At 43.4% G+C, this 27,651-nt stretch overlaps 1 protein-coding gene across 2 annotated transcripts in view; it reads right to left on the minus strand.

Annotated features, from left to right (window-relative positions):
* Positions 1–4,149: 4,149 nt before the first annotated feature.
* The window catches only part of LOC311135938 (rho GTPase-activating protein 7-like), a gene marked incomplete at its 5' end in the record, with an annotated part of 97,030 nt that continues 73,528 nt past the window's right edge, over positions 4,150–27,651 (minus strand). For both annotated transcript variants that reach the window (XM_084169976.1, XM_084169977.1), the window contains 13 exons: positions 4,150–5,269; positions 9,256–9,429; positions 9,822–10,039; positions 10,825–11,046; positions 11,807–11,921; positions 13,739–13,952; positions 14,118–14,316; positions 16,479–16,638; positions 22,475–22,648; positions 22,859–24,273; positions 26,746–26,809; positions 27,100–27,181; positions 27,313–27,384. In XM_084169976.1, coding sequence (XP_084026102.1) covers positions 5,161–5,269; positions 9,256–9,429; positions 9,822–10,039; positions 10,825–11,046; positions 11,807–11,921; positions 13,739–13,952; positions 14,118–14,316; positions 16,479–16,638; positions 22,475–22,648; positions 22,859–24,273; positions 26,746–26,809; positions 27,100–27,181; positions 27,313–27,384 — 3,218 coding nt within the window. In that variant the 3' untranslated portion in view covers positions 4,150–5,160. The remainder of the gene's footprint in view (positions 5,270–9,255; positions 9,430–9,821; positions 10,040–10,824; positions 11,047–11,806; positions 11,922–13,738; positions 13,953–14,117; positions 14,317–16,478; positions 16,639–22,474; positions 22,649–22,858; positions 24,274–26,745; positions 26,810–27,099; positions 27,182–27,312; positions 27,385–27,651) is intronic.

Below are 27,651 nucleotides of genomic sequence, written 5' to 3' on the forward strand. Positions count from 1 at the left end.
ATTTGAGCCTCAGATTTGGGGCCTTTTGAAGTCGACAGTGGGAAGGTTTTCTGTCATCTTAGTCCAGCTACCCCATCTGTCATCTGACTTAGTCTACATATTTGAAACCCATGCACCTGTGATATTGGTCACTTTGAGCACAGAGAGCCAAGACTGCAGAATACTTTCCTGTCCTGAAAAAGATGGTGAATCAATCAAGTGTTTTAACTATATTTTAGACTTTTCAATCCACTTTCATATCAATAGTCAATTATTGCTCCAATGATATAAACTATCATTCAAGGGTTTTTCTTTATTTTTACTCTTTTTTACATTGTAGAATAATATTGAAGACATCAAAACTATGAAATAACACATATGGAATCATGTAGTAACCAAAAAAGCATTAAACAAATCAAAAGATTATTCAAATAGCCACCCTTTGTCTTGATGACAGTTTGCACACTCTTGGCATTCTCTCAACCAGCTTCATGAGGTAGTCACTAACAGGTGTGCCTAACAGGTGTGCCTTCTTAAAAGTTCATTTGTGGAATTTCTTTCCTTCTTAATGCGTTTGAGCCAATCAGTTGTGTCCTGAGGTAGGTAGGTAGGTAGAGGGGGTATATAGAAGATAGCCCTATTTGGTAAAAGACTAAGTCCATATTATTGCAAGAACTGCTCAAATAAGCAAATTGAAACGACAGTTCATCATTACTTTAAGACATGAATGTCAGTCAATACAGAAAATGTCAAGAACTTTGAAAGTTTCTTCAAGTGCAGTTTCAAAATCCATCAAGCGCTATGATGAAACCACCACAGGAATGGAAGACCCATAGTTACCTCTGCTGCAGAGGATAAGTTCAATAGAGTTACCAGCCTCAGAAATTGCAGCCCAAATAAATGCTTCACAGAGTTCAAGTCACAGACACATCTCAACATCAACTGTTCAGAGGGGACTGTGTGAATCAGGCCTTCATGTTTGAATTGCTGCAAAGAAACCACTACTAAACGACACCATTAAGAAGAAGAGACCTGCTTGGGTCAAGAAACACGAGCAATGGACATTAGACCGGTGGAAATTTGTCCTTTGGTCTGGAGTCCAAATTTGAGATTGTTGGTTCCAACCACCATGTTTTTGTGAGACGTGGTGTGGGTGAACAGATGATCTCCGCATGTGTTATGGTGTGGGGGTGCTTTGCTGGTGACACTGTCTGTGATTTATTTAGAATTCAAGGCACACTTTACCAGTATGGCTACCACAGCATTCTGCAGCGATACACCATCCCATCTGGTTTGGGCTTAGTGGGACTATCATTTGTTTTTCAACAGGACAGTGACCGAACACACCTCCAGGCAGTGTAAGGGCTATTTTACCAAGAAGGAGAGTGATGTAGTGCTGCATCAGATGACCTGGCCTCCACAATCCCCCGACCTCAACCCAATTGAGATGGTTTGGGATGAGTCGGACGGCAGAGTGAAGGAAAAGCAGCCAACGAGTGCTAAGCATATGTGGGAACTCCTTCAAGACTGTTGGGAAAGCATTCCAGGTGAAGCTGGTTGAGAGAATGCCAAGAGCGTGCAAAGCTGTCAAGGCTAAGGGTGGCTATTTGAAGAATCTCAAATATAAAATATATTTATTTAATGCTTTTTTGGTTACTACATGATTCCGTATGTGTTATTTCATAGTTTTGATGTCTTCACTATTATTATACAATGTAGAAAATAGTAAAAATAAAGAAAAACCCAAACTTTTGACTGGTACTGTATATTTATGAAAATGTATTTAAATTGCAATGATTTTAATTTCATTGATGCAATTACATTTTATCGACTGTTTTGTTAAAGCCTCCATAATTTGCTCACATTGGAGACTCAAATGCATGATTCATGCTACAGGGCTGACCCAAACCTGCTGACTGATTTTCATTTTTTCGTTTTGTCCTTTTCAGCAGGGTTCCAGCAACTATGGTGGCTGTGTAACCAAGCCAGCCCTTGTACAGCTTGGCTTGGCTAGGCACAGTTTGCCCTATAGTGTGAATCAGCAACAGAGAGACCTTGGGACAACAGTTCACTAATGATGAATGCCTTGTCCCATCCTGATAATCAGCTGTGTGATTAATGGAATTGATTAGTCCAGCTAAATGGACCATTGCTTATTATTTACTCATTGCACTGGTAGCTGTAGACCGACCAGGTATTGATTAGACTGGACTTATGTTCTAAATTACACATGATAACAAGGGGAAGGAGAAATAACAAGAGGACTAATCGGTTTGTCTTTGTCTCGATGCCAAATATCCTGTTAGTTCCTTTGTTAGTTAAATACCATATATTTTCTGTGCATGTTCAATGAACAAGGTGCATCAGTGACTTCACACAGCTTGTGACTTAACTGGCTTTACTTAGTTGGTCCTCTTGGGTCCATTGGAGCATAGGGTGTCCACCATGGCTTTCCACTTCAGTGATTTCTGTGTGAAGACTTTTGCCCCTTGCCAGGGCTTTATTGAGTTTACCACAGCATGCGGTTGCTCACTTATTAGATCTGTGGCTTCAAATTATACTCATTAGCCTCTCAAATGAAGTTGGACTAGTCTGATTAACCCTCAAAACCAACAATGTATTCTCTGTCATCTCAACTAAGTGTTGTGTTAGCAGGTGCACTAAGTTAAAGAACAAACTAATTTAGTGACCTAAATGATAGATCTCACACTCAGAGGCAGCCAAGACTTTAACTGTAAGGCTGTGTTTGCCCATGGGAAAGTTATGCACTGTTGTAGATGGATACAGACTATTATTATGCTGTAAAGGTTGCCACGAGCAATATAATATACCTCTCTAAACTCGAGTTGAGCTCATAAACTGTGACAAGTGGAAGTGTCTGTGTATGATCCGTCACCAGAACTTATGAAATGTCCATATTTATATTAATATTTTATAATTCCACTGCATGACTTTATAGCAACTTAATACCTACTGGAACAGTGATTCCCAGTGCCTTTATTAAAAATGTATAAATCTTCCACAAAATGGGTACTTCGGTGCACATGTCCCCGGTTGAAGGACAATGTGCTAAAGGGGATTTGACACAGGCTTCAGGTGGAAAATGGTTTGCCACATTGTTTTGGCACCGAGCTTCAATAACACCTGGAACAGCAATAGGATTTACTCACAGTGGAATAGAGATCCCTCAGCAGTACTCTATGGTTTCATCTTATTCTGCCTCTGGTTCAGCCAGGCAGTGGACTGCACTGCACAAAATGAATGTGTGTTTTTCCTCAAATGTCTACTTCAATTTCCATGGACTGTAGTCACAGCCCAGTCTTTCGTGCTTTACTACTAGGCTACCTAGTGTTAGGTGGTTAGAGGAGAAGTTAGGTGTCGAGGGTCTGTGGAGTAATATTTCTGGCCTCCTCTTTGAGTCCATCTTGACCTTTGAGTTACAAAGGCAGCCCAATTCTGGTATTTCTTCCACTAATTGGTATTTTCACCAAACACATCAGATCTTTTCACAATCTGAATGTTCAAAAGACCAATTAGTGAAAAAAAGCTCAGACTTGGGCTGCCTGTGTAAACGCAACCAGAATCATCAAGTTGTCAAGAAACTTCTGGATTGCTCAACCATATGGGATGGAGTTACTTGAACCCAATCTGAAATCTTCGCCACAGGCACTAGCCCTGTTATAAGCTAAAAGTTTATCTTCTAAAAGACTGTTATAGAAATTCAACAAAATCCCCTTTTATATCCAGCCTGATGGCCTAACCATGTGAGGTATTTTTACTTCCCCTTCACATGCAGTTATTCAGCATATTCATGATCTTAGGAGAATGCCTCGGTACTAGGTGCTTAAAGGGGATTCTAGGAGATGTGATCTAGGAGAGGAATCAATAAGATATGCAAATATAATTATGCAAATATGAAACGAGTGGGTGTGTTTGACAGCGTAAATAATTTCCGAAGCATATTGTAACAGAGGGCGAGAGAGAATGTTTGTCTTTGGAAATCAACATCATCATAAGCCCTGTAAATCTTCTGTGTGATAAAAGCACTGAGTGACACATCATCTTCCTATGGCTGTTAGCTATTTCAGGGTCTTCAGAGAAAACAATCAGTGTGACTGGCTGGCTGGGTTTCAAGCAGACTATCACAACACACACACAAAGCAAGAAGACTAGAGAAATCAACATTTTAATCAGTTGTCATTTTGATTCCACACACATATTACAAAAATGGTATGCTGCAGTTTTCCTAAAGCTTGAAAACCAATATTTAAGTAAATCTATTTGAATATTTCTGAATACAAATATTTTGTTAAATAATTTTGAGGAATAATAAAAGGCACTTAATAATCAAATGTAATTAGATAAACCACACATTTATGAATATGTACATCTATAAACATAGTGTAACTGACCCTTTTAGTGAGTATACTGTGATACAAGTTTACAACATTACCAGAGAAACACTTGTGTCAAGTCAAATACACACATACAACTAAAATTAAGTAATTAGACAATGCTTTTGACAGTAAAATAATAAATACAGAGTACAATTTTGAGGACAGCAACGTGCCTCACAGAATATCCGCCACAATGGCACAAATGTACAAGAGAATCTTCCCAATTCCCAACTGCAAGACAAGGCTTTCCTGAATCCTTAACTTTGTCCCGCTTCAAAGTGTGATGCAACCGAGGCTTTTCTCTCCAAAGAGGTAGATTTGCTCTTGGTATATTTGAACTGTTACACAGGCCCTGTTTTTAACTCTTAAAACCTGTGGCGTCTGGCAGTGCTCCGCCGGAGGCCCCCCTGCCATGCATTACGCCTGAAACAGTCAGTCAAATGGGATGAGACGTTTCATCATGGTGACAGGCTCCCGCGTCATTCTTGATAATGCAAAGCTCTGCCGCCTCCGCCTGAACACTTCATCAGACGACCCCTGGTGCGAGTCCGGAGGTGCAATTGTCTCCATATTAAAAAAGGAGGTTTCTGGAATTCACATCAGGTCTTGGGTTTAAGACAACTTCTCAGCTCCCCCTCCTGCCTTCACCCCCTCCTCCAGTCCTCTCTGCTACAGCTGTATGCCTGGAGGCTTGTGTCTCTGTCTGTTTGTCTGTTTGTGTTCTCTCCTCATCTGTCCTCCTCTCGGGGTAGATGAGGCCTGGGTTCTGTCTCGGAGCTATGACTTAGATCTTGGTCTCTCTGTGGTCAGGTCTGAATGAGTCCCTGATGGACAGAAGGTTGGAGGCCAGTAGGTGTCCACTCACTCTGTTGTGCCATTCCTTGGATCGGCCCCTGGAAATCACACACAGTAACAGGAAGTTAGTACACAGGAAGTGTCACCAGGGTTCAGATGAAACACAGTCAGAGAGACACAAAGGCTGCATTTCAGGCAGACTACATTGCAGTTGCCTGCCAGACCTAACCACATCATACTATATAGCAATCGGATGCGTGACTGCAAAGTAAATGACGTGATGAACAACCATGGGTTGCTGTATCCCACTGGGCACACAGTGGTTGAATCAACTTTGTTTCCACGTCATTTCAATGACATCTGTGCCCAGTGGGATGTAGCATGATTGCAATATAGTCTGCCTGGAACGCAACCAAACCTTGGTGTATGAGATACACTGACTAAGACCATTTCACTTTCAGTTTCCTCGATATCAGTCTCATTGGCTTTCGCTATTAAGCTCAGCAGACCAAAGAACTGTGAGTTTATTATCGATGATAAGAAAATGAGCACTCAAAACCTAATGCCACTGGCACTGCAAATAAGCCCATACGTTAGGCCCGCCAAGCTCTTTTCTATGAGTATTTAAAGAGAGTAGAATGAGGCAGAAATGTTATCTCCGTTACCGCTCAGTTCTGATGTAATGAAGTGAGAAAACCCTGCAGAGATAATCATCATAATCGTGTGAATCTGTCTTGTTGGCAAACCGTCTCGTTCAAATCTCTATGCTGCCTTATTGAAACTAGTGTGATGAGTGTGGCTAAGGCCCCGATTCTGACCCGAATTAAGCACACGTAAATGGAACGTAATTTCCTTTTATGCACTTCTCTCTCTATGCGTATTCTGACCTTGAATTTAAGCATGAGAATAGTGTGCTATTCACCTGCTATTCGTTTTGGATGGAGATTGGATAAATGAAGGCGTGGTGGAGGTGTGTCTACAGATACACCGTATTCTGACCTTGACTTTATTGCCTAATAATTCCACCAATTTTACGCGAGAGGAAACCATGAATAAGGTCTAGCGAACCAACCGATTCCAAGTGGATAAAGTATCTACTTTTTCCCGATAGAAATAACACCATTCTCCATGCACTATAATTTAGAACTTAATACGAGCTATTGATAAGAGCTATAGTAGGTAAATTAGTAATCCATTTGTATAAGGGCATTGTAAATATAAATAACTCTTGTTTTAGATATATTTTACCTTATAATCGCTGGAGACAAATGTGAAACCAGTCATATGGCAGCAAACTGAAGCATATCAACTTTCCAACAGTAAAGTTTATGAAATACTGTGCCATTATGCAGAATTTAAATTGTACAGCCTTTTAACTTGCAGGGATGGGCACTCTCGAACGTCTTAATTATATGCTACCCCGACTTTCATTGTTTCCTATTTCTATCATGTTAAAAATGAGCCAATATTTTTTACATTTTTAGTAATTTAGCAGACGCTCTTATCCAGAGCAATTAGGGTTACGTGCATTGTTCAAGGGCACATCGACAGATGTTTCACCTATTAGGCTAAGGGATTAGAACCAGCGACCTTTCAGCTACTGGCACAACGCTCTTAACCACTAAGCTACCTGCCACCCTACAGTATCTACTGTCAGTAGGCCTAATAACCACACATATTCAACTGGCAATTTACTGTTAGTTCCCCTCAGTTGGTATAGCCTACATCATTTTTTTATTTTAATTTTTTACCTTGACAAGTCAGTTAAGAACGAATTCTTATTTACAATGACGGCCTACACCTGCCAAACCCGGACGATGCTGGGCCAATTGTGCGCCGCCCTACGGGACTCTCAATCACAGCCAGATGTGATACAGCCTGGAATCGAACCAGGGGTCTGTAATGACGCCTCAAGCGCTGAGATGCAGTGCCTTAGACCGCTGCGCCACTCGGGAGCCCTTATCATTCTATTTAATTACATTGTTTAGTTTACCTTCATTTGCTTCCTCTGTAAACACCATCACGGCCGTGTGGTTGTTGCTGAGTATCATTAGTACCAGTTGATAATATAAAAATTAATTAAAATCGTTATGGAGCGGAGCACAGACCAAACAGTAAGTTTGAACCTGACGCATGGCGCAATACTTGGCTCTGTCATTACACAGTTCTATGGTTAGTGCAGGCAATAGATGAGGGTATAACCCACAGTACTATTGTACATTACATTTTAGTCATTCTTATCCAGAGCGACTTACAGGAGCAATTAGGGTTAAGTGCCTTGCTCAAGGGCACATCGACAGATTTTTCACCTAGTCTGGGATTAGAACCAGCAACCTTTCGGTTACTGGCCCAACGCTCTTAACCACTAAACTACCTGCCACCCTTAATACTTAATTGTATTATAATTCTATGTACACTAATCTACTACCAACATTACCATGTGTTAAAGAGCTGAATGTGGCAATTTTCTGAATGAATCAAACCACTGTATTTTTGTTTAATCAATATATTTTGTGTGTAAAAGCTCTCCAAACCTGTTTTTTTTAATGATTCATACAGTCTTTCCTAACCCTAAAATGTGCCTCAATAATCTACAAAATCAGATTATTTTTTTATCTACCAGTTTTATTTATTTATTTTATTTTACCTTTATTTAACTAGGCAAGTCAGTTAAGAACAAATTCTTATTTACAATGACGGCCTACCAAAAGGGCTCCTGTGGGGACGGTGGCTGGGATAAAAATAAATACATTAAAATATAGGACAAAACATACATCACGACAAGAGAGACACCACAACACTACACAAAGAGAGACCTAAAACAACAACATAGCATGGCAGCAACACATGACAACAAAGCATGGTAGCAACACGATATGACAACATCATGGTAGCAACACAACATAGCAGCAGCACAACATAGCAGCAGCACAACATAGCAGCAGCACAACATGGTAGCAGCATAACATGGTAAAAACATTATTGGGCACAGACAACAGCACAAAGGGCAAGAAGGTAGAGACAACAATACATCACGCGAAGTAGCCACAACTGTCAGTAAGAGTGTCCATGATTGAGTCTTTGAATGAAGAGATGGAGATAAATCTGTCCAGTTTGAGTGTTTTTTGCAGCTCATTCCAGTCGCTAGCTGCAGCGAACTGAAAAGAGGAGTTGGTGTTGAAATGGAGACGAGTATGCATATACTGTATTTAGATGGCTTTCTTTCATTGATCCCTATTTTCTGAAACCGTTCTCTCAAATTCTAATTAAATGTACACCGTATTTAAAGGGATGGCTTAAGATAAATGTACTGAAAACCCCATTGAATGAAAACTCCACTAGAAAATCTGTTGGCTAGCAAGTGTGAGGGTTTTCAGTGGTTGAATTACATTTATTCAGCGTGCGCAAGGGAACCACACCTGCAAAGCCCGTTACGCGACTGAATAAGGTAAGTCTGAATACCAAATACTCAGAAGTGTATAGGAAACGTGTGCGTAGGAAAGGCGAAAATTCCTAAATCGGAATCGGGCCCTAAGTGAGTAGTCAACTACTTCTACTGATGATGGTCCATTGGAGCAGCACAATAGCTAACATGTATAATGCAGGGGGAGAACACTCTCTCCCTCTCTACATCCCCCTCATTCCCTTTCACACTTTTCACACTTTTCTATCTCCCTCTCCTCCCCCTTCTCTCTCTCTCTGTGTGCTTCTAGACACCTGTTTTCCATTGCATGGCTTGTTTAATTAAATCAGCCGAAACAAATGGAAACAGCGGTGGTCTACAGAACAACCCAGCAGAACCATGCAGGGAATAAATTGTTCATGTAAGAAGCAGAAAATCTATAGGGAACTTTGAAGAGAGCTAATGTGTGCACAAGGGGTGCTTTTCTTTCTATTCATTATTTTCCTTCTCTATTTAAGTGTGTCTCTTTTGAGAGGCGGTGATTGCACTTGAGATACTGCTGCAGTCAAAAGCAGAGAATACCTCATTACAGAAGGTAAAGAATAAGCGTGTCTCTGGATATATTTTTTAAAGACTGTGCATTCTCTCAAATCGTTCACATTCTCCCTCGGTCTTGCCTACCTGGTATCTGTGCGACAGAGGTGTGTGAGTCGGGACCTCTTGGCCCCTAGGGGTTCTACCAGGTAGAGACAAGAGAGGACCTGGGCTCTCACCCCCTCCATGGGGGCCTCAGGGTGCTCTGTAGACACAGCAGACACATAAACAGGACCAGCCGATGGGTCTGACTGCCAGGTCCTGCATGAGAAAATGATAGGAGATTCTTCTGGTTAATTTAAAAACAGACTTTCAGAATTGAGCTCCGTGAGAAATAGACCCTCAGATATTCAGCCAACATTTGATTAGATGTTTGAGTAAACGGTCAACAATCCTTTGACTTTGACACTTTAATGTAACATGATTAGTATAAACTAGCTCTTTCATCATTCACTGTGATGCCAACATGTAGCAATAGTACAGCAACAAGCACCATGTCAAAACAACTTTAGCCAGAGTGTTCAAGTCCAAGCTGAACTCTGTTTGTCCCTGACTCATCTGTCCCTTCTACTCAACAGAGTCAGCAGCCTGCCTAAAGACCCATGCAGCATCGTGCAGCGCTGTGCAGTATTGGCCTGGTAACGCCTCATTACCTCAGCAGGAGGTGCTCCTGTGGCGATCGGGGTCCCAGGCCCTGCAGGAGGTAGCGGTAGACCTCAGTGTCCTTGGTCAGGGTCTGGACTACTGCAGACTGTTTGAGGGTCTTCTCCCAGAGACCCTGCTCCCTCAGGACCCGCTGGAGGGCCTCTTTCTGGGGGGCATCCACCTCAATGGAGCCCTTCCACAACCGCAGCGGCCAGCCGTCATCCACCTGGTATGGAGAGGGAGGGGAAGGAGAGGGAGAGTGGGTGAGACCCATTGTGAGAACCTGATTATGAACTTCAATAACTCCTTTTACTATACACATATCTTAGCTCAAATACTCAGTGTGCTTAAAACCCTTTCCTGCAGTCAAATGACCAAATCGCCCTCTAGTGGCCTCATGGGTGTAATGTTATTCATATTTTTCATAATTTCATAATTACTAAACATTAATCTTTTTTAAACACTGAAAATCTGGTGTTTCTATGTCAAACGGTTTTGTTATATTTCAGTCTTCTGTGATGTATATCAAGTGTAATAATGGGATGCAAACTCAAAATTGAATACATTTCAACTCCATATCTGACATTGGACTTTTTTTTGTGTGCCCATAACCATGTGTGTGAGGTGTATTCTTTCGTTTCAAAGTAGATTTTTTTAAGAACACCAAGAAACACTGTGTGACCCTGATTTAGTCCACTGCAGTAAAAGGTTAATTGGTCTGACTAACTGGACAATCAATGGTGTTTCGATGTTGACTCATACATAATAACCCTTTTAATAGTCTGCAGTGTTCTTTATTGGTGTTGTTGTTTTGGTGTGCTGTCAGAAAAAACTTTTCACAACCATGTGACCATAGGGGGGTCAGTGTAACCAAGCAGTAACTTGTATCTATTATATGTTATTTGACATCTTTGACAACAATTTCATTAATTTGTTAATTCCTTAATTCATCCATTCATTTGTTGTCGTTCATTCATTCATTTATTAATTCCATCAGATTCCATCACACACCTTCTTAAATGCCAGGTCCACGTGGTCTGGTCCAGAGCAGGACTCCCAGCCTTGGCTCTTCTCCCTGGCCTCTCTCAGCAGGTGCTGGGTGGTCTGGTCCAGTCTGGCCCTCTCATCCTGCTCCTCCTCCCCACCCTTAGAGGGCGAACTCCGACCCCCATCCACCCAGAGAGCCTCCTCACTGGGGCTACGCACACTCTGGTCTGGCCAGAACTCTGGAAGCTGGAAGGATCAGAGAAAGAAAGAGGAAGAGTTATCTAGACTTTTTCACATAAGGTCACATATTACTTAATCTTGACACCCAGAACTAAACATTGCATGTTAACGTCTGTCACAAGATATACTGTATGACTTCTTGACCAATCGATATGCTATTGCATCAAGCGAAGATATGGTGACTAATAGCCTGTTGTTGGCATTCATAAATTCTTATTTTCTAATATTTTTATTCTGTATTATCAAGTAAATGCAATGAGCTGACTGAAATGAATAACATAGATGGAGTGCCTCTTCATTTAATTTCCCCTGCAAATGGTTTACGGCAGGGATGGGCAAATGGCGGCCCGTGGACCAATTTCACACAAAAATACATAAATAAATAATTACATTTTTAGGAACTCAGTCGGAGTCTCAACTTACTTTTGAGAGTTAGAATAATATAATTTACAAGGTGCAATTTAGTTCGAAATATGGTTGGGGGGGGGGTTATGGATGTGGGACCCACGAGCCACTGTGGCCCCTCCGTTTTTCTGTGGCCCCCACCCTCATCAAAGTTGCCATCCCTGGTTTACGGTTATGAACAATAGGGAAGTGCCTGCCTGCTTTTTCTAACTTACAGTAAGTACTACTGCACAGTGAGAGTACACTCATGAGAGAGTGGTGTGTGCTGTGATCAGTCTTGTAGCACCCACACGCTGGGCACACGTTATGTTAATTAGTGTGGCTAGAACAGGCTGTAGTGTAACTGTATTGTAGTGTGTACCTGAAGGAGGCGTAGGGACTCTGTCACCATGTGGGCGAGGCCCTGTGTAGCGGCCAGGTTCTCACTCAGGTCCCTTTGGTCAGGCCTACCCAGGCTGTACTTCCTGTGGCTCGACCTAGGTCAGAGAAACAGGAAATGTCATTACATCAGAGTTAAAGATTTAGGGTGTACAGTTTTGCCGTTACACTATACTCTCCTACAGTTTTTGGAGATCCTTGCAAGCAGACTGTTATTCAATGCTTATGTAAAAAGCAACGTCAGCATCGACTTCCAAACCAAGAAAAACATGTAGAAAAAACAAAGCAGTGAAATATTTTCTAACGTCACTGTATCCTAGATGCACAATATGCCACAACATAACAGTCCGTGTTTATTTGTTCTGGTCATTGTTCCCAGTGTGACATGTGTGACGTGTTTCAAGGCATAGCTCTGTTTCCAGTGAAGGGAGATACAGAGTGTGTATTGTGTTGTGTTATGACTTCCATCTGTGCTCTACTCTGACAGCCTGTGGGGAAATGGTTGAGCCCACTGGCTCCCCTGGACAGGCTGGCATGACGAGAGGAGGAGGAGGAGGTGGGGGAGGAGGACACAATCAGGCCTGTGCTATATGACATCACTTGGTCCACAATGCCACTTTTTGATGTGAAGTGGAACTTCTCGACATGCTGTCAGAATACAGGATGTCAGCAGAGTGTGTGCAGCTGAGCTGTGTGTGTGTGCGTGTGCGTGTGTGTGTGCGCGCGTGCGCGTGTGTGCGTGTGTGTGTGTGCGCGCGTGTGTGCGTGCGCGTGTGCGTGTGTGTGTGTGTGCGCGCGTCTATCTTCACAGCACTTCACTTCAGAGCCAACAACTACAGATAACCAGTCTTGTGAAGCTAATGAGAGTGCCAGAGTCAAAAAGAAAGTTCTAAGACTGATGTGTTTTAAAAAATGAGTCACCATCTCTCTCAAATATCTCTCTCTGTTTCACACTTGGACCATCTCTTTCTCTCTCCCTCCCTCTTTCTCTCTTTCCCTTTTCCTGTCGCTCTCCCTCTTTCCCTCCCTTTCTCCTCCTCCCTCTCTCTCTCCTTCTCATTCTCTTGCAGTAACCAGCTGAATAATATTACAGATATAAGATCTCTTCTATCTGAGAAACATTAAGGCCAGATGGGAGATTCGGCAGGGTTACATAAGTCTCTCTCTCTCTCTCACTCTGCCATTAAACTAAACCCAGCCGACAGCTATTCATTACCACACAGGGAAATAGGGCTTTGGTTAGATTACTACAGTTGATGTAATCTCTGGGAATTTAAACAACCCATGAATCTGATGCAGCATAAGTAGGAAAAACTAAAACAACATTTCAAAAACAGACAAATTAAAACCTGCCGTTGTGGCGATGAACACAAAGCAAAGAGCACCGGAGTAATCTTATGCAACAACGTAAGACATTTTACATTTATATTATAGTCATTTAGCAGACGCTCTTATCTAGAGTGACGTACAGTTAGTGCATTCATCTTAAGATAGCTAGGTGAGACAACCACATATCACAGTCGTAGTAAGTACATTTTTCCTAAATAAATAAGTTATTGGCAAATCAGTGTTTGTAGGAAAATACAAGTGTAAGTGCTTTTTTGAGGGGGGGGTGGGGGGGTTTGGGGGGACTGAGAAGTCTTTGAAGAGGTAGGTTTTCAGATGTTTTTCAGAAGATGGAGCAAGGACTCTGCTGTCCTAGCATCAGGGGGAAGCTGGTAAGAATTATATAACTTTAACAATGTGGGACCCAGATCTCCAGAACTCTTCTCGTCTAGAAGTTGCACCGTTCCAGGATCTCCTTACACTCCCCCAATCCTAACTTCAACCATAAGGGCCAAATCCACCAAACTGATCTTAGATCAGCATCTATAACTTGACGTCTTACTCCTTTCCAGAAGGCAGTGCACCATACCTGGCTGTGTTGCCCTCTCTCTTTAGGGTGTTGAGGTGGAAGAGAGAGGGGGCCAGGCACACAGCGATGTTGGTGGGGGTCATCTGGTTCTCATCCACGCAGCCCACCACATCTCGGAGGAAGAGGAGGAGTGTCTGCAGGGCCTCTCTGTGCTCATCTGGCAGGAGAAAGATGGCCGCCTGGGCTGCACAGAACTGCTGGTCTTTGGGGAAGTCTGTGGAGGATGAGGAAGGGGTGAGAGATGTTAGACTGGAGTGGTGGATAGGATTGATTATACTATAAAAATGTCCAAAACTGGTCTCACAATGCCTACTTAACCATCATTGACGTTATGATTAGGTAGTACAGTCAGTCAGTTACGCAGATTCTGTCCACTTACATTGGTAGATATGCAGGAAGGACTCGCAGAGTTTGCTGGAGAACACAGGTTCTGGTAGATCTCTGAAATACTGCTTCACCATATCAGCCACATCAAATGCTGATTGGCCCTGGTAAGACACACCATCTGGGTCCGCCTCCACCATGTCACGCAGGTACTGGATACGAGACTTCACCCCCGACTTACGGAACAGACCCACCTGAGGGGGGGGGGGGTTGTATTAGATAATTTTATGTATGAAAACATCTAACCAAATTAGAAATTGGGGTGAACTGTCCCTTTAAAGCCTGACCCTAACTATTTCTTGAATAATTTTTATAAATTTTTTTATTTCACCTTTATTTAACCAGGTAAACCAGTTGAGAACAAGTTCTCATTTACAACTGCAACCTGGCCAAGATAAAGCAAAGCAGTGCGATAAAAAACAACAACACAGAGTTACATATGGGGTAAAACAAAACAAAGTCAAAAATACAACAGAAATACATATATATACAGTGTGTGCAAATGTAGCAAGTTATGGAGGTAAGGCAATAAATAGGCTATAGTGCAAAATAATTACAATTAGTATTAACACTGGAATGATAGATGTGCAAGAGATGATGTGCAAATAGAGATACTGGGGTACAAATGAGCAAAATAAATAACAATATAGGGATGAGGTAGTTGGGCGGGCTAATTTCAGATGGGCTGTGTACAGGTGCAGTGAACGGTAAGGTGCTCTGACAACTGATGCTTAAAGTTAGTGAGGGAGATAAGTGTCTCCAGCTTCAGAGATTTTTGCAATTTGTTCCAGTCATTGGCAGCAGAGAACTGGAAGGAATTGCGGCCAAAGGAGGTGTTGGCTTTGGGGATGACCAGTGAGATATACCTGCTGGAGCGCAGACTACGGGTGGGTGTTGCTATGGTGACCAATGAGCTAAGATAAGGCGGGGATTTGCCTAGCAGTGATTTATAGATGGCCTGGAGCCAGTGGGTTTGGCGACGAATATGTAGTGAGGACCAGCCAACAAGAGCGTACAGGTCACAGTGGTGGGTATTATATGGGGCTTTGGAGACAAAACGGATGGCACTGTGATAGACTACATCCAATTTGCTGAGTAGAGTGTTGGAGGCTATTTTGTAAATGACATCGCCGAAGTCAAGGATCGGTAGGATAGTCAGTTTTACGAGGGCATGTTTGGCAGCATGAGTGAAGGAGGCTTTGTTGCGAAATAGGAAACCGATTCTAGATTTAACTTTGGATTGGAGATTCTTAATGTGAGTCTGGAAGGAGAGTTTACAGTCTAACCAGACACCTAGATATTTGTAGTTGTCCACATACTCTAGGTCAGACCCGTCGAGAGTAGTGATTCTAGTCGGGTGGGCGGGTGCAAGCAGCGTTCGGTTGAAGAGCATGCATTTAGTTTTACTAGTGTTTAAGAGCAGTTGGAGGCTACTGAAGGAGTGTTGTATGGCATTGAAGCTCGTTTGGAGGTTTGTTAACACAGTGTCCAATGAAGGGCCAGATGTATACAAAATGGTGTCGTCTGCGTAGAGGTGGATCTGAGAGTCACCAGCAGCAAGAGCGACGTCATTGATATACACAGAGAAAAGAGTCGGCCCAAGAATTGAACCCTGTGGCACCCCCATAGAGACTGCCATAGGTCCAGACAACAGGCCCTCCGATTTGACACATTGAACTCTATCTGAGAAGTAGTTGGTGAACCAGGCGAGGCAGTCATTTGAGAAACCAAGGCTATTTAGTCTGCCAATAAGAATGCGGTGGTTGACAGAGTCGAAAGCCTTGGCCAGGTCAATGAAAACGGCTGCACAGTACTGTCTATTATCGATCGCGGTTATAATATCGTTTAGGACCTTGAGCGTGGCTGAAGTGCACCCATGACCAGCTCGGAAACCGGATTGCATAGCGGAGAAGGTACGGTGGGATTCGAAATGGTCGGTGATCTGTTTGTTGACTTGGCTTTCAAAAACTTTTGAAAGGCAGGGCAGGATGGATATGGGTCTGTAACAGTTTGGATCTTTGAAGAGGGGGATGACCGCGGCAGCTTTCCAATCTCTGGGGATCTCAGACGTTACGAAAGAGAGGTTGAACAGGCTAGTAATAGGGGTTGCGACAATTTCGGCGGCTAGTTTTAGAAAGAAAGGGTCCAGATTGTCTAGCCCAGATGATTTGTAGGGGTCCAGATTTTGCAGCTCTTTCAGAACATCAGCTGTCTGGATTTGTGTGAAGGAGAAGTGGGGGGGGGCATGGGCAAGTTGCAGCGGAGGGTGCAGAGCTGGTGGCCAGGGTAGTGGTAGCCAGTGGTAGCCATAATGTACATCTACTGGTGGTACAGGAGGTTAAAGTGAGTCCAGTACCTGATCGAGACACTCTGTCCTCAGATAGAATATGGCCTTGAGGATGCTGGGGGGTAGAGGTTCCCCTGTCTGCTGCACACTGTGGAGGAGGGGTACACCAAACACCCTCCTGCCCTTCAGCTCTTGGGCCTTGGCCTTCCGTGGGGGCTTGGGGAACGTCCTGAGGGGAGACAAACAATACAAGACGGAGGTCAAGGCTTGCTGTTGAAGATAAACAGGTTAAAACTGAAACCTACATGCCAAGTATAGACCATATATTGTGTTCCCTACAGGTTATAGAAAAGAGCAGAAGCTCTGAACTCTCCATTCAGAACCCAGTCCTACCTACCTACAGGTTATGGAAAAAGATAATAAAACAAAAACACTAGTAAATACTACAGTAATGTCCCCAAAAACACAACAGTAAATACAAAAGTATACTACAGTCGTGGTCAAAAGTTTTGAGAATGACACAAGTATTGGTCTTCACAAAGTTAGCTGCTTCAGTGTTATGAGATATTTTTGTCAGATGTTACTATGGTATACTGAAGTATAATTACAAGCATTCCATAAGTGTCAAAGGCTTTTATTGACAATTACATTAAGTTTATGCAAAGAGTCAATATTTGCAGTGTTGACCCTTATTTTTCAAGACCTCTGCAATCCGCCCTGGCATGCTGTCAATTAACTTCTGGGCCACATCCTGACTGATGGCAGCCCATTCTTGCATAATCAATGCTTGGAGAATTTGTGGGTTTTTGTTTGTCCACCCACCTCTTGAGGATCGACCACAAGCTCTCAATGGGATTAAGGTCTGGGGAGTTTCCTGGCCATGGACCCAAAATGTTGATGTTTTGTTCCCCGAGCCACTTAGTTATCACTTTTCCCTTATGGCAAGGTGCTCCATCATGCTGGAAAAGGCATTGGTCGTCACCAAACTGTTCTTGGATGGTTGGGAGAAGTTGTACAATTCTTTATTCATGGCTGTGTTCTTAGGCAAAATTGTGAGTGAGCCCACTCCCTTGGCTGAGAAGCAACCCCACACATGAATGGTCTCAGGATGCTTTACTGTTGGCATGACAAAGGACTGATGGTAGCGCACACCTTGTCTTCTCCGGACAAGCTTTTTTCCGGATGCCCCAAACAATCAGAAAGGGGATTCCTCAGAGAAAATGACTTTACCCTAGTCCTCAGCAGTCCAATCCCTGTACCTTTTGCAGAATATCAGTCTGTCCCTGATGTTTTTTCTGGAGAGAAGTGGCTTCTTTGCTGCCCTTCTTGACACCAGGCCATCCTCCAAAAGTCTTCACCTCACTGTGCGTGCAGATGCACTCACACCTGCCTGCTGCTATTCCTGAGCAAGCTCTGCACTGGTGGTGCCCCGATCCTGCAGCTGAATCAACTTTAGGAGACAGTCCTGGTGCTTGCTGGACTTTCTTGGGCGCCCTGACGCCTTCTTCACAACAATTGAACCTCTCTCCTTGAAGTTCTTGATGATCCGATAAATGGTTGATTTAGGTGCAATCTTACTAGCAGCAATATCCTTGCCTGTGAAGCCCTTTTTGTGCAAAGCAATGATGACGGCATGTGTTTCCTTGCAGGTAACCATGGTTAACAGAGGAAGAACAATGATTTCAAGCACCACCCTCCTTTTAAAGCTTCCAGTCTGTTATTCTAACTCAATCAGCATGACAGAGTGATCTCCAGCCTTGTCCTCGTCAACACTCTCACCTGTGTTAACGAGAGAATCACTGACATGATGGCAGCTGGTCCTTTTGTGGCAGGGCTGAAATGCAGTGGAAATGTTTTTTTGGGATTAAATCAATTTACATGGCAAAGAGGGACTTTGCAATTAATTGCAATTCATCTGATCACTCTTCATGTAATTCTGGAGTATATGCAAATTGCCATCATCAAAACGGAGGCAGCAGACTGTGAAAATTAGTATTTGTGTCATTCTCAAAACTTTTGACCACGACTGTACAGTCCGCTACAGTCCGCAAAAACACTACAGTAAATACTACAGTATACTACAGTTTGCTACAGTCCGCAAAAACACTACAGTAAATACTACAGTATACTACAGTTCCCAAAAACACTACACTAATTACTATAGTATGTACCTTTTTTTTTTTACTACAGTATTTATACTATAGTAAACTGTAAATACTACAGTATACTACAGTAAATACTACAGTAAAATCTGCAAAAATATAGTATTCCTACCATAGTATACACTATAGTATTTTTTCATGTGGGCACACAGGACATTTATTTTAAAGCCCAATTGGTTTATATACTGAATAGGTTGTTTTGGTAGCGGCCTGTGTAGCCGAGGAGATAACATGAAGACAATTTAAAGCCTCCCTCTCATTATTCTTCCATAAATCAAGTTCAGGCACCTTGAGATAGCGAGCTTCAGAGCCAATCAAATGTATGATTGCAGAAATGAACCAACTACTGGAATTAAATTCACACATTTTCATACAGCATGATTCTCGTTGATAGTGTTCTCTCCCATTACAAGCAGCATTTCCATTATAGTCTTCAGCTGTTCAATTAAAAGATATCTGCTGCGTTCACCTCATTTCATTACCTTAATGGTGTTCTGCCAGTGATTTAATGTGATTGTGTGTGTGTCACAGTGTTAGCATGTGTGTTTTTCTCTGTGTGTCTCACTCTAGGGTTTAGGGTTAGGAGATAGGTTTAGCTTTAGGGTTAGGGTTAGGAGCTACGGTTAGGGTTAAGGTTAGGTTTTTGGTTTAAGGTTAGGGTTAGGGTTAGGGTAAGAGTACGGGTATGGGTTAGGGTTAGGGTTAGGTTTGGGGTTAGGGGTTAGGGAAATAGGATTTCGAATGGGACTGAATTGTATGTCCCCACAAGGTTAGCTGCGCAAGACTGTGTGTGTGTGTGAGTAAGTGCATGTGTGTGTGTACCTGTGTGTATGTAGAGACAAAGCAAAGGGGAAAGGTGTTTGGCCACAGCAAATACCAGACACCAGTTGTCTGGAATGAAGCTAGTTCCACTGCAGTGAGGGTGCAGAATACTGAAGCACAGGATCAATGGGAAAGCGAAGAGAGACTGGAGTAGGTTATTTCTTTTGTAGTTAGCTCAATGATTGTTAAAACAAATAGCCCAATTACTCTGCTCTCAAAAAGTCAATTACCCTGTCCTCTTGCCTTAAGCAATCACTTTTCCTCCAGTTGGCTACACAAAGGAATAATGTCAAACACTTTATTAGTGGGGTAACCAAGTTTTGGAGATCAGGTTTCGAAACATTGGTGAGGAAATAGCTACAAACAATGAAAAGTAATAACTAATTCTGACAAAACTGATTGGGATGTGCTGAGTTGTCATACATCATCGCATGTAATGCTATTTGAGGTCACTGCCGTCAACCGTCGAGATGAAATGTTCCTAAAAATGCAGGAAAACTTTGGGCTCTATTCAATCTGTATCGCTGAAGTGTTATAGATTGCGCGATATAAATGTTAAGATAATTTCCGATTGAGCCGACATATGCAGCGTTGACCGTGAATGCAGTCTCTGCTAATGCGGGAACATTGCCTTTAAATTTCAAATCACACTGTAACGCTGAGCTTCCGTGATACGGATTGAATAGAGCCCTTTGTTTGGGAATGTAAACAGATGTTTTGTCAGAAAGTAGAATCGGTTTGGATCCAAGCTCCCTTTAACCCTTTAAAACACATAGAGTACCACAGTTGGAGACAAAATACTCATAACACCTAGAGGTGAAATAGTGAAATGGTTCCAATCGTTTTTCCACCATTCATTTTTTGGGGGGAAACACTTCAAATAAGGGCTGTGTTTCGTGTAGGCTTACCCTGGCATGACGTTTTGATAACCATGTAAACCTCTCTAGGACAAGGTGACTTTTATCAATGATTGGAACCATTTCCCTGTTTGACCGCTAGGTTTTATTGGTATTATGACAACTCCACTGTGGGGCTCTATTGAGGCCTGGCCAATGCCAGAAATGTAACTAGACACACCCCTCCAAGAGCTAGATGGGAGTGTACCTACCCTGCTTAAAAAAACCAGCATGGACCAGCCTAAATTCCAAGCTGGTCCATGCTGGTGTATGCTGGTCCATGTTGATCTGACCTGCATGGGCTAGCTGGTTAGGCTGGCTGACCAGCTGGTCAAGCTGGTATGCTGGTGACCAGTTTATGCTGGTGATGCTGGTGTGCTGGTGACCAAGCTGGTCCATGCTGATCTATGCTGGTCCAGAATGGTCTAGCTAGCTAGTCTTGTAAAACCACGCCCATCATTACCATACTCCCCAGCATGCTCTATTGCAGTTAGATTTTTAGAACTCTATTGCAGTTAGAATGTTTATTTTTTTGTGTTTTGTGTTTTTGCATGTACATTGATTGATTCATTAATCTTATGCTACATAAAGATAAATAACATACATTTTTCTAAACTAATCCAATCTGTTATTTGGACTTATTTCACCCGTTACTGACATCGTTGTTCTAATTTAGATGGTTTAGGTAGTCTCATTTATTCATCATTCTAACCCTGGCAGTCATTCTGAATGCAGATTGTGGGTGAGTAAAAGTTCCAATTGTTGGATATCCCCACTCTGGCTGGATTACAATAGGAATTAAACATCACTTTGCAAGCCAGTATAATGTGACTTTCAGGCCTGATTTTACCACTGTATTAGGGGAAAACGATGTCCTCAAAGTAAGGCCTTATGATATATGTAATGTACTGTCTTAAATATTTAATCCCCTTGATGCTGGTTTTTCTGGAGACCAGCATATGCTGGTACGCTGGTGACCAGTTTATGCTGGTCACCACCGTCCAAAACACATGCTGGTATGCTGGTCACTAGTTTCCAAAACACAGCGAAGGCTGGTCACCAGCAAAAACACAGCCAAGGCTGGTGATCAGCATGACCAGCCTATGCTGGTCTATGCAGTTTTTTCAGCAGGGTACGCTATAGACTGTAGGGTGGCCAAGCCCCCGAAGTGACTCTTATCAACTGTATGCAATGGTTCCTTTGTGTTGTCTGCATTATCTCTCCAACCCCCATTCTGTCACACCTCTGGGTAGCAGAGGTTCTGTTGTCTTTACATCCTGTAGGTCTGATATTTGATTGGAGGTTACCTTTATAGTAAAAGTCAACAACTCAGATTTTGAATCCAAACAACTCAGATGTTATAAAAGGGTCTTAGAATCATTGTTCTTTCTCGTCTTTGTTCCTGACCTGTGCTGGTGAGATGCACTCTCTCTCTTTCTCTCTCCACCCCAGGGACTTTTTGGGGCGTAGCCTTTCAGGCTGTGACTTCTTTCTCTCTCTCCCTCTCTGATCATGCCTGGAATAATGCCTTGTAATGCTTGTTAATGCTATGTAACTTAAGCTTTATGGCTTGTATGTGAAACCATACATTTTACAATGTTAATTAAATAAACCTGCATTTAGAATTCCATTCTCAAACCTGTCTTGACCTTTCTATTACTGTAACTCAACTATGGTCTCTTGCATATTGCTAAATCATCTTTATGGAGTCAGATATTCAGTTAATAGACTTTGTTAACATACAAATTACATAGTCTTATCACAGGTCGCATGTGTGGTATATATAAATAATATACATAAAATATAATATACATATCAAATATTACCCATCTACAGACCTTATCCAAAAGAAACGAAGAGAACCTGTCTATAATTTCCCCAGGAATTGTCATGCCGGCTTTTTCAGATGCTGAACAAATTGTATATCCTTTTTTTTGGGGGGGGGGGTTATTGCTCTGAAAGCATCCTGTGTTTTGTCTTGTGAGAGGCAAGGTTGAAACTTCACATAAATAGTGAATGACCCTCTAAACATGCTGCATCCATCGCACTTCCACTTTCCCCTGATTCTTCTGGCCAACCCCTCCTTTTCTCTCCCTCACCTCTACCTTACCCATACCCTCCCATCTCTCCTCTCCCTCTCCCCCCTCCCTCTCCCCCCTCTTCACTTCTCCCTCCCATTCCTTACCAGTTCCAGCCCTGCTTGCTGGAGGGGGAGTACTTGTCCATGAGAGCGGTGAGTTTAAGCAGAGAGAGCTTCTGCAGCAGGTGGAGGTGAGAGACAGGCTGGGCCTCAACCCCTGGGCTGCTGGGGGTCACTGAGGGAAGGCTCTGCTCGCTTGACCAGTGGTGCTGGCTCCGTCTGTAGAACAGACACAACAGAACAAAAATGTGTTCAGTGATAGAGTTCATGCAATTACAATATGACTTTTTTCAAAACCTATTTTCATTTTTATACTCAATGATACAATGACATAAGTAATGGATCTGTGTGTATGAGTAATAAGCTTCCAATATGCCTTCTTAATGAGCGCTCAGGCCAGCTGTCATTCTCTCCCCAGCCTGTTCTCACCTGATATTGCGTGGTAGTGACTGGGCCTCGGTGTCATCTCCATCCACAGACTCTTTTTCTAGGCTCTCCCTGTTACCATCTACATCGCCCTCCCCCTCTACGGCTCCCGGCCCCAGCTCCTCAGCCTCCTTGATCTCCAGGTAGATGTGGTTGGAGGAGGAGGAGGGGCAGGGAGAGGGGGTGGAGCCGCGGTTAGAGTCAGAGTCCTCGTCCTCTGACAGTTTGTCCGTCCAGGTGTTGACGAGTTGCTGCAGGCCGCTGATACGCTCCATCACGCTGTCCAGCGCAGAGAACACATCATTGTTTTCGCTGATATCCCCTGTGTCCGCCACCCTGTGATGCTCCACCTCCTGGCCAATCACCTGGCCTATTGGCACGTTGTCATAGATACTGGCCCGGTGGTCCAATGAGGCTGGGGGGCTGCAGCAGGTGGAATCCTGGTCCTTGGCCGCTGCGCTCCCCCTGCTCCGTCGCCCGCGGTACCCATGGAAGCTCCCAGTCCTCCAGTTGACGGAGGTGTTGTCAATGGGCAACAGAACATTGTTGTGGGTGAGGGGTGTGGGGAACGTTCCTGGCTTGTGCCCCTGGGGAATCTGGAAGACCAGGCTCTCGTGGTTATTCCTCTCGTTCTTGTAGTCCTGGAGCTCTCTGACCGGGCCTCTTTGGAGACCCCCCTGGAGCTGTTCTCGGACCCCGCCGGTTCGTTTGCAGTTGCTGCGTACCTTGCTGATGGGGCTGGGGGTGCTGACAGTACTGCTGCTCTCCGATGGGCTTGGGCTGCTGCTGCCTGAGTGGGGGGAGGATGGTGAGGAGGAGGAGGCCTGGCTGCCCGGCCGGCCCCTATCCCTGTCCTGCAGGGTGGGGATGTCCAGGCACTGCAGCCGTCTCAGCCTGTGCTCGACATCCAGACCCTCCTGGAGCACGGGGCCAGAGATGACCAGCCTGGTCCTGCTGTGGCCACTGTGGCCTGGGGAGCAGAGGGTGGACGTGCCCCTCAGACGCAGCTTCTCTATCTTCCTCAGCAGACTGGGGCCCTTCTTCCTGGGGGGCTTGTCCGGGAAGCACTCCTCAGCACTGCTGAAGCTGGGCATCTCGCCCCCTGGGGAGGGGGGCCCGCTGAACGACGTGTCCAGGGACATGGTCTTGTTGGTGGAAGAGCAGCGAGACGAGCTCCTGCTGGTCTCTTGGTCGTCAGTGGCAGTCTTGGGGCCCTCACGGCCCTCGCTCTCGGTGCTGCTGGTGCTGTGGAGGGAGCAGACCTCGTGGCGGTCGTTGGCTTCACACGGGGACATATCATGGCTGTCCGGTGAACACAGGAAGCCCATCCCCTCTAGGCGATGCCAGCGCCTCGTCCGCCTCTCATAGGCCCATTTGGTGCTGATGGCACAGGGATCCTCATCCTCTGACTCCTCCCACTAAGAATTACAAGAAGACAATCAAGGTACTGTATGAGCCATGTTTTTTTTTTTTTTTAGGGGGTAGATCAGCTTTAATATTGCAGATAGATTTAGGCTTCTATCAATGTAATTGTCTGCATAATTTCCAATCCCCCATATATATTTTTGTAAATATATATATCATTTTAAATATTTTTTAAATATATTTTCCTTCTTTATTATCTTCCACAAAGAGAACTACATTCTGAGATAACTAGTCTCTGAGAACATTAAAGGTCCAATGTAGACGTTTTTATCTCAAAGTCAAATAATTTCAGGGTAACAATGAGTACCTAAATGTGATTGTTTTCAATTAAAATGGTCAAAAAATATACAGTGGGGAAAAAATGTATTTAGTCAGCCACCAATTGTGCAAGTTCTCCCACTTAAAAAGATGAGAGAGGCCTGTAATTTTCATCATAGGTACACGTCAACTATGACAGACAAATTGAGAAAACAAAATCCAGAAAATCACATTGTAGGATTTTTAATGAATTTATTTGCAAATTATGGTGGAAAATAAGTATTTCTGTCACCTACAAACAAGCAAGATTTCTGGCTCTCACAGACCTGTTTGAACTTGTTATCAGTATAAAAGACACCTGTCCACAACCTCAAACAGTCACACTCCAAACTCCACTATGGCCAAGACCAAAGAGCTGTCAAAGGACACCAGAAACAAAATTGTAGACCTGCACCAGGCTGGGAAGACTGAATCTGCAATAGGTAAGCAGCTTGGTTTGAAGAAATCAACTGTGGGAGCAATTATTAGGAAATGGAAGACATACAAGACCACTGATAATCTCCCTCGATCTGGGGCTCCACGCAAGATCTCACCCCGTGGGGTCAAAATGATCACAAGAACGGTGAGCAAAAATCCCAGAACCACACGGGGGGACCTAGTGAATGACCTGCAGAGAGCTGGGACCAAAGTAACAAAGCCTACCATCAGTAACACACTATGCCGCCAGGGACTCAAATCCTGCAGTGCAAGACGTGTCCCCCTGCTTAAGCCAGTACATGTCCAGGCCCGTCTGAAGTTTGCTAGAGTGCATTTGGATGATCCAGAAGAGGATTGGGAGAATGTCATATGGTCAGATGAAACCAAAATATAACTTTTTGGTAAAAACTCAACTCGTCGTGTTTGGAGGACAAAGAATGCTGAGTTGCATCCAAAGAACACCATACCTACTGTGAAGCATGGGGGTGGAAACATCATGCTTTGGGGCTGTTTTTCTGCAAAGGGACCAGGACGACTGATCCGTGTAAAGGAAAGAATGAATGGGGCCATGTATCGTGAGATTTTGAGTGAAAACCTCCTTCCATCAGCAAGGGCATTGAAGATGAAACGTGACTGGGTCTTTCAGCATGACAATGATCCCAAACACACCGCCCGGGCAATGAAGGAGTGGCTTCGTAAGAAGCATTTCAAGGTCCTGGAGTGGCCTAGCCAGTCTCCAGATCTCAACCCCATAGAAAATCTTTGGAGGGAGTTGAAAGTCCGTGTTGCCCAGCGACAGCCCCAAAACATCACTGCTCTAGAGGAGATCTGCATGGAGGAATAGGCCAAAATACCAGCAACAGTGTGTGAAAACCTTGTGAAGACTTACAGTAAACGTTTGACCTGTGTCATTGCCAACAAAGGGTATATAACAAAGTATTGAGAAACTTTTGTTATTGACCAAATACTTATTTTCCACCATAATTTGCAAATAAATTCATAAAAAATCCTACAATGTGATTTTCTGGATTTTTTTTCTCATTTTGTCTGTCATAGTTGACGTGTACCTATGATGAAAATTACAGGCCTCTCTCATCTTTTTAAGTGGGAGAACTTGCACAATTGGTGGCTGACTAAATACTTTTTTTCCCCACTGTAAAGAATAGCTTCTTAGCAAAGAGCAATTTCTCAAGCAAAAATGTTGCTTGTACTGTCTGGGAGTGGTCTGAGTGGGGAGGAGAGGTTAATGGCAGAGAGGTTAGGAACTCTCTTATTGGTCTATGAACTAATTTACCGCATGGTGATGTCAACATGGAAGGCCAAAACTCAATCCCACCAAAACAGGCTAAAATTTCAGGCAGCTCTTACACTAAGGGTATTATCATCATTTTCACAAGTTCACAGTACTATTCCAACCTCATAGTGTGGAAATGTATATAAAAGACAGGTAAATCTAGTTTTTGACTGCACTGGGCCTTTAAGTAGAACATTATTATGCAACATGATTAATTTTAGATGAGTTTTTTCACCCTAATTCTTCTCTGCACTTTCTCAAACAAAGACTATTTAAGTTTTGAGGGGTTTTGGAGGTAGGTGGAGCTATCTATCTAGCCATCGATATCAGTGGAAATCGAAGTGTTAAATGCTAACTAGGAGCTTTTCCTCTGGTTACTGCTGTGTCTCTGACAGAGCTGCCATGTTGGTGTTCCACGGCGTTCACTCTCACTCACCCGTCTCTTTGATCTGCCCAGCTCCAACCTCAGCTCCACACATTTGTTTAAAGTGCTTAATCTCCTGTAAGCAGAGGAGAAGCATGGTGGTTAAACAAACACAGCAGCATGGGACCCACTCCTAAACACACGCACGAACACACAAACGCACCCATACACACACACACACACACACACACACACACACACACACACACACACACACACTCTCTCTGTCTTTCTCTCTCCAATCTCTCTCTCTCTTTCTTTCTTTCTCCTCTCTCTCTCTTTCCCCAGCCCAATGAAGTCTTCCAGCACTGCACACACTTCATCAGTAGAACAAGGAGAGAGTGGATGTAAAGTCCAGCTACTCACCTGCAGAGTGAATCAAGTGCATCCTTATCCAGAAAACTGTGATCACTCTTTACCCAGTCTATATCAATGGGGAACCTGCAATCTGAGAGGCAAACAAGGCAAATGAAAGTGTGATATGACACTGCTTGTTATGGATGAGCAAACATGTGGATGTGGTGTGTACTGTAATAGATTGTGCTTGATGGCTTGAGAGGATTACTATTTGATATTTACCTTTGTATAATTGCACGTACTGGGGGAAGCCGGCCGCTCTCAGCCAATCGCAAGCCTCCTTCGCTTCGATCTCTGCAAACAAAAAACAATATTCAAATTCAATGACAATTATTTTCTGGTTTGCCCATTTTAATAACAGGGCAAATATTTGTGCATATTAAGCGAGCTATTTTACACTTTAATTACACTCGCAAAAATATTGCGGACAAAAATAGAAGCGTCTCTCTCATTTTTCTCCTCTCATCTCTTTTACAGTGGATGTTTGGAAGAGGCCAGCCTAATTGCTCCTAATTGGCTAACGTGGCATATGTGTGTCAGACACAGAAAAGGCAGACATCG

Source organism: Coregonus lavaretus, assembly GCF_964263955.1.
Source record: "Coregonus lavaretus genome assembly, chromosome: 10".
Lineage (NCBI taxonomy): Eukaryota > Metazoa > Chordata > Actinopteri > Salmoniformes > Salmonidae > Coregonus > Coregonus lavaretus.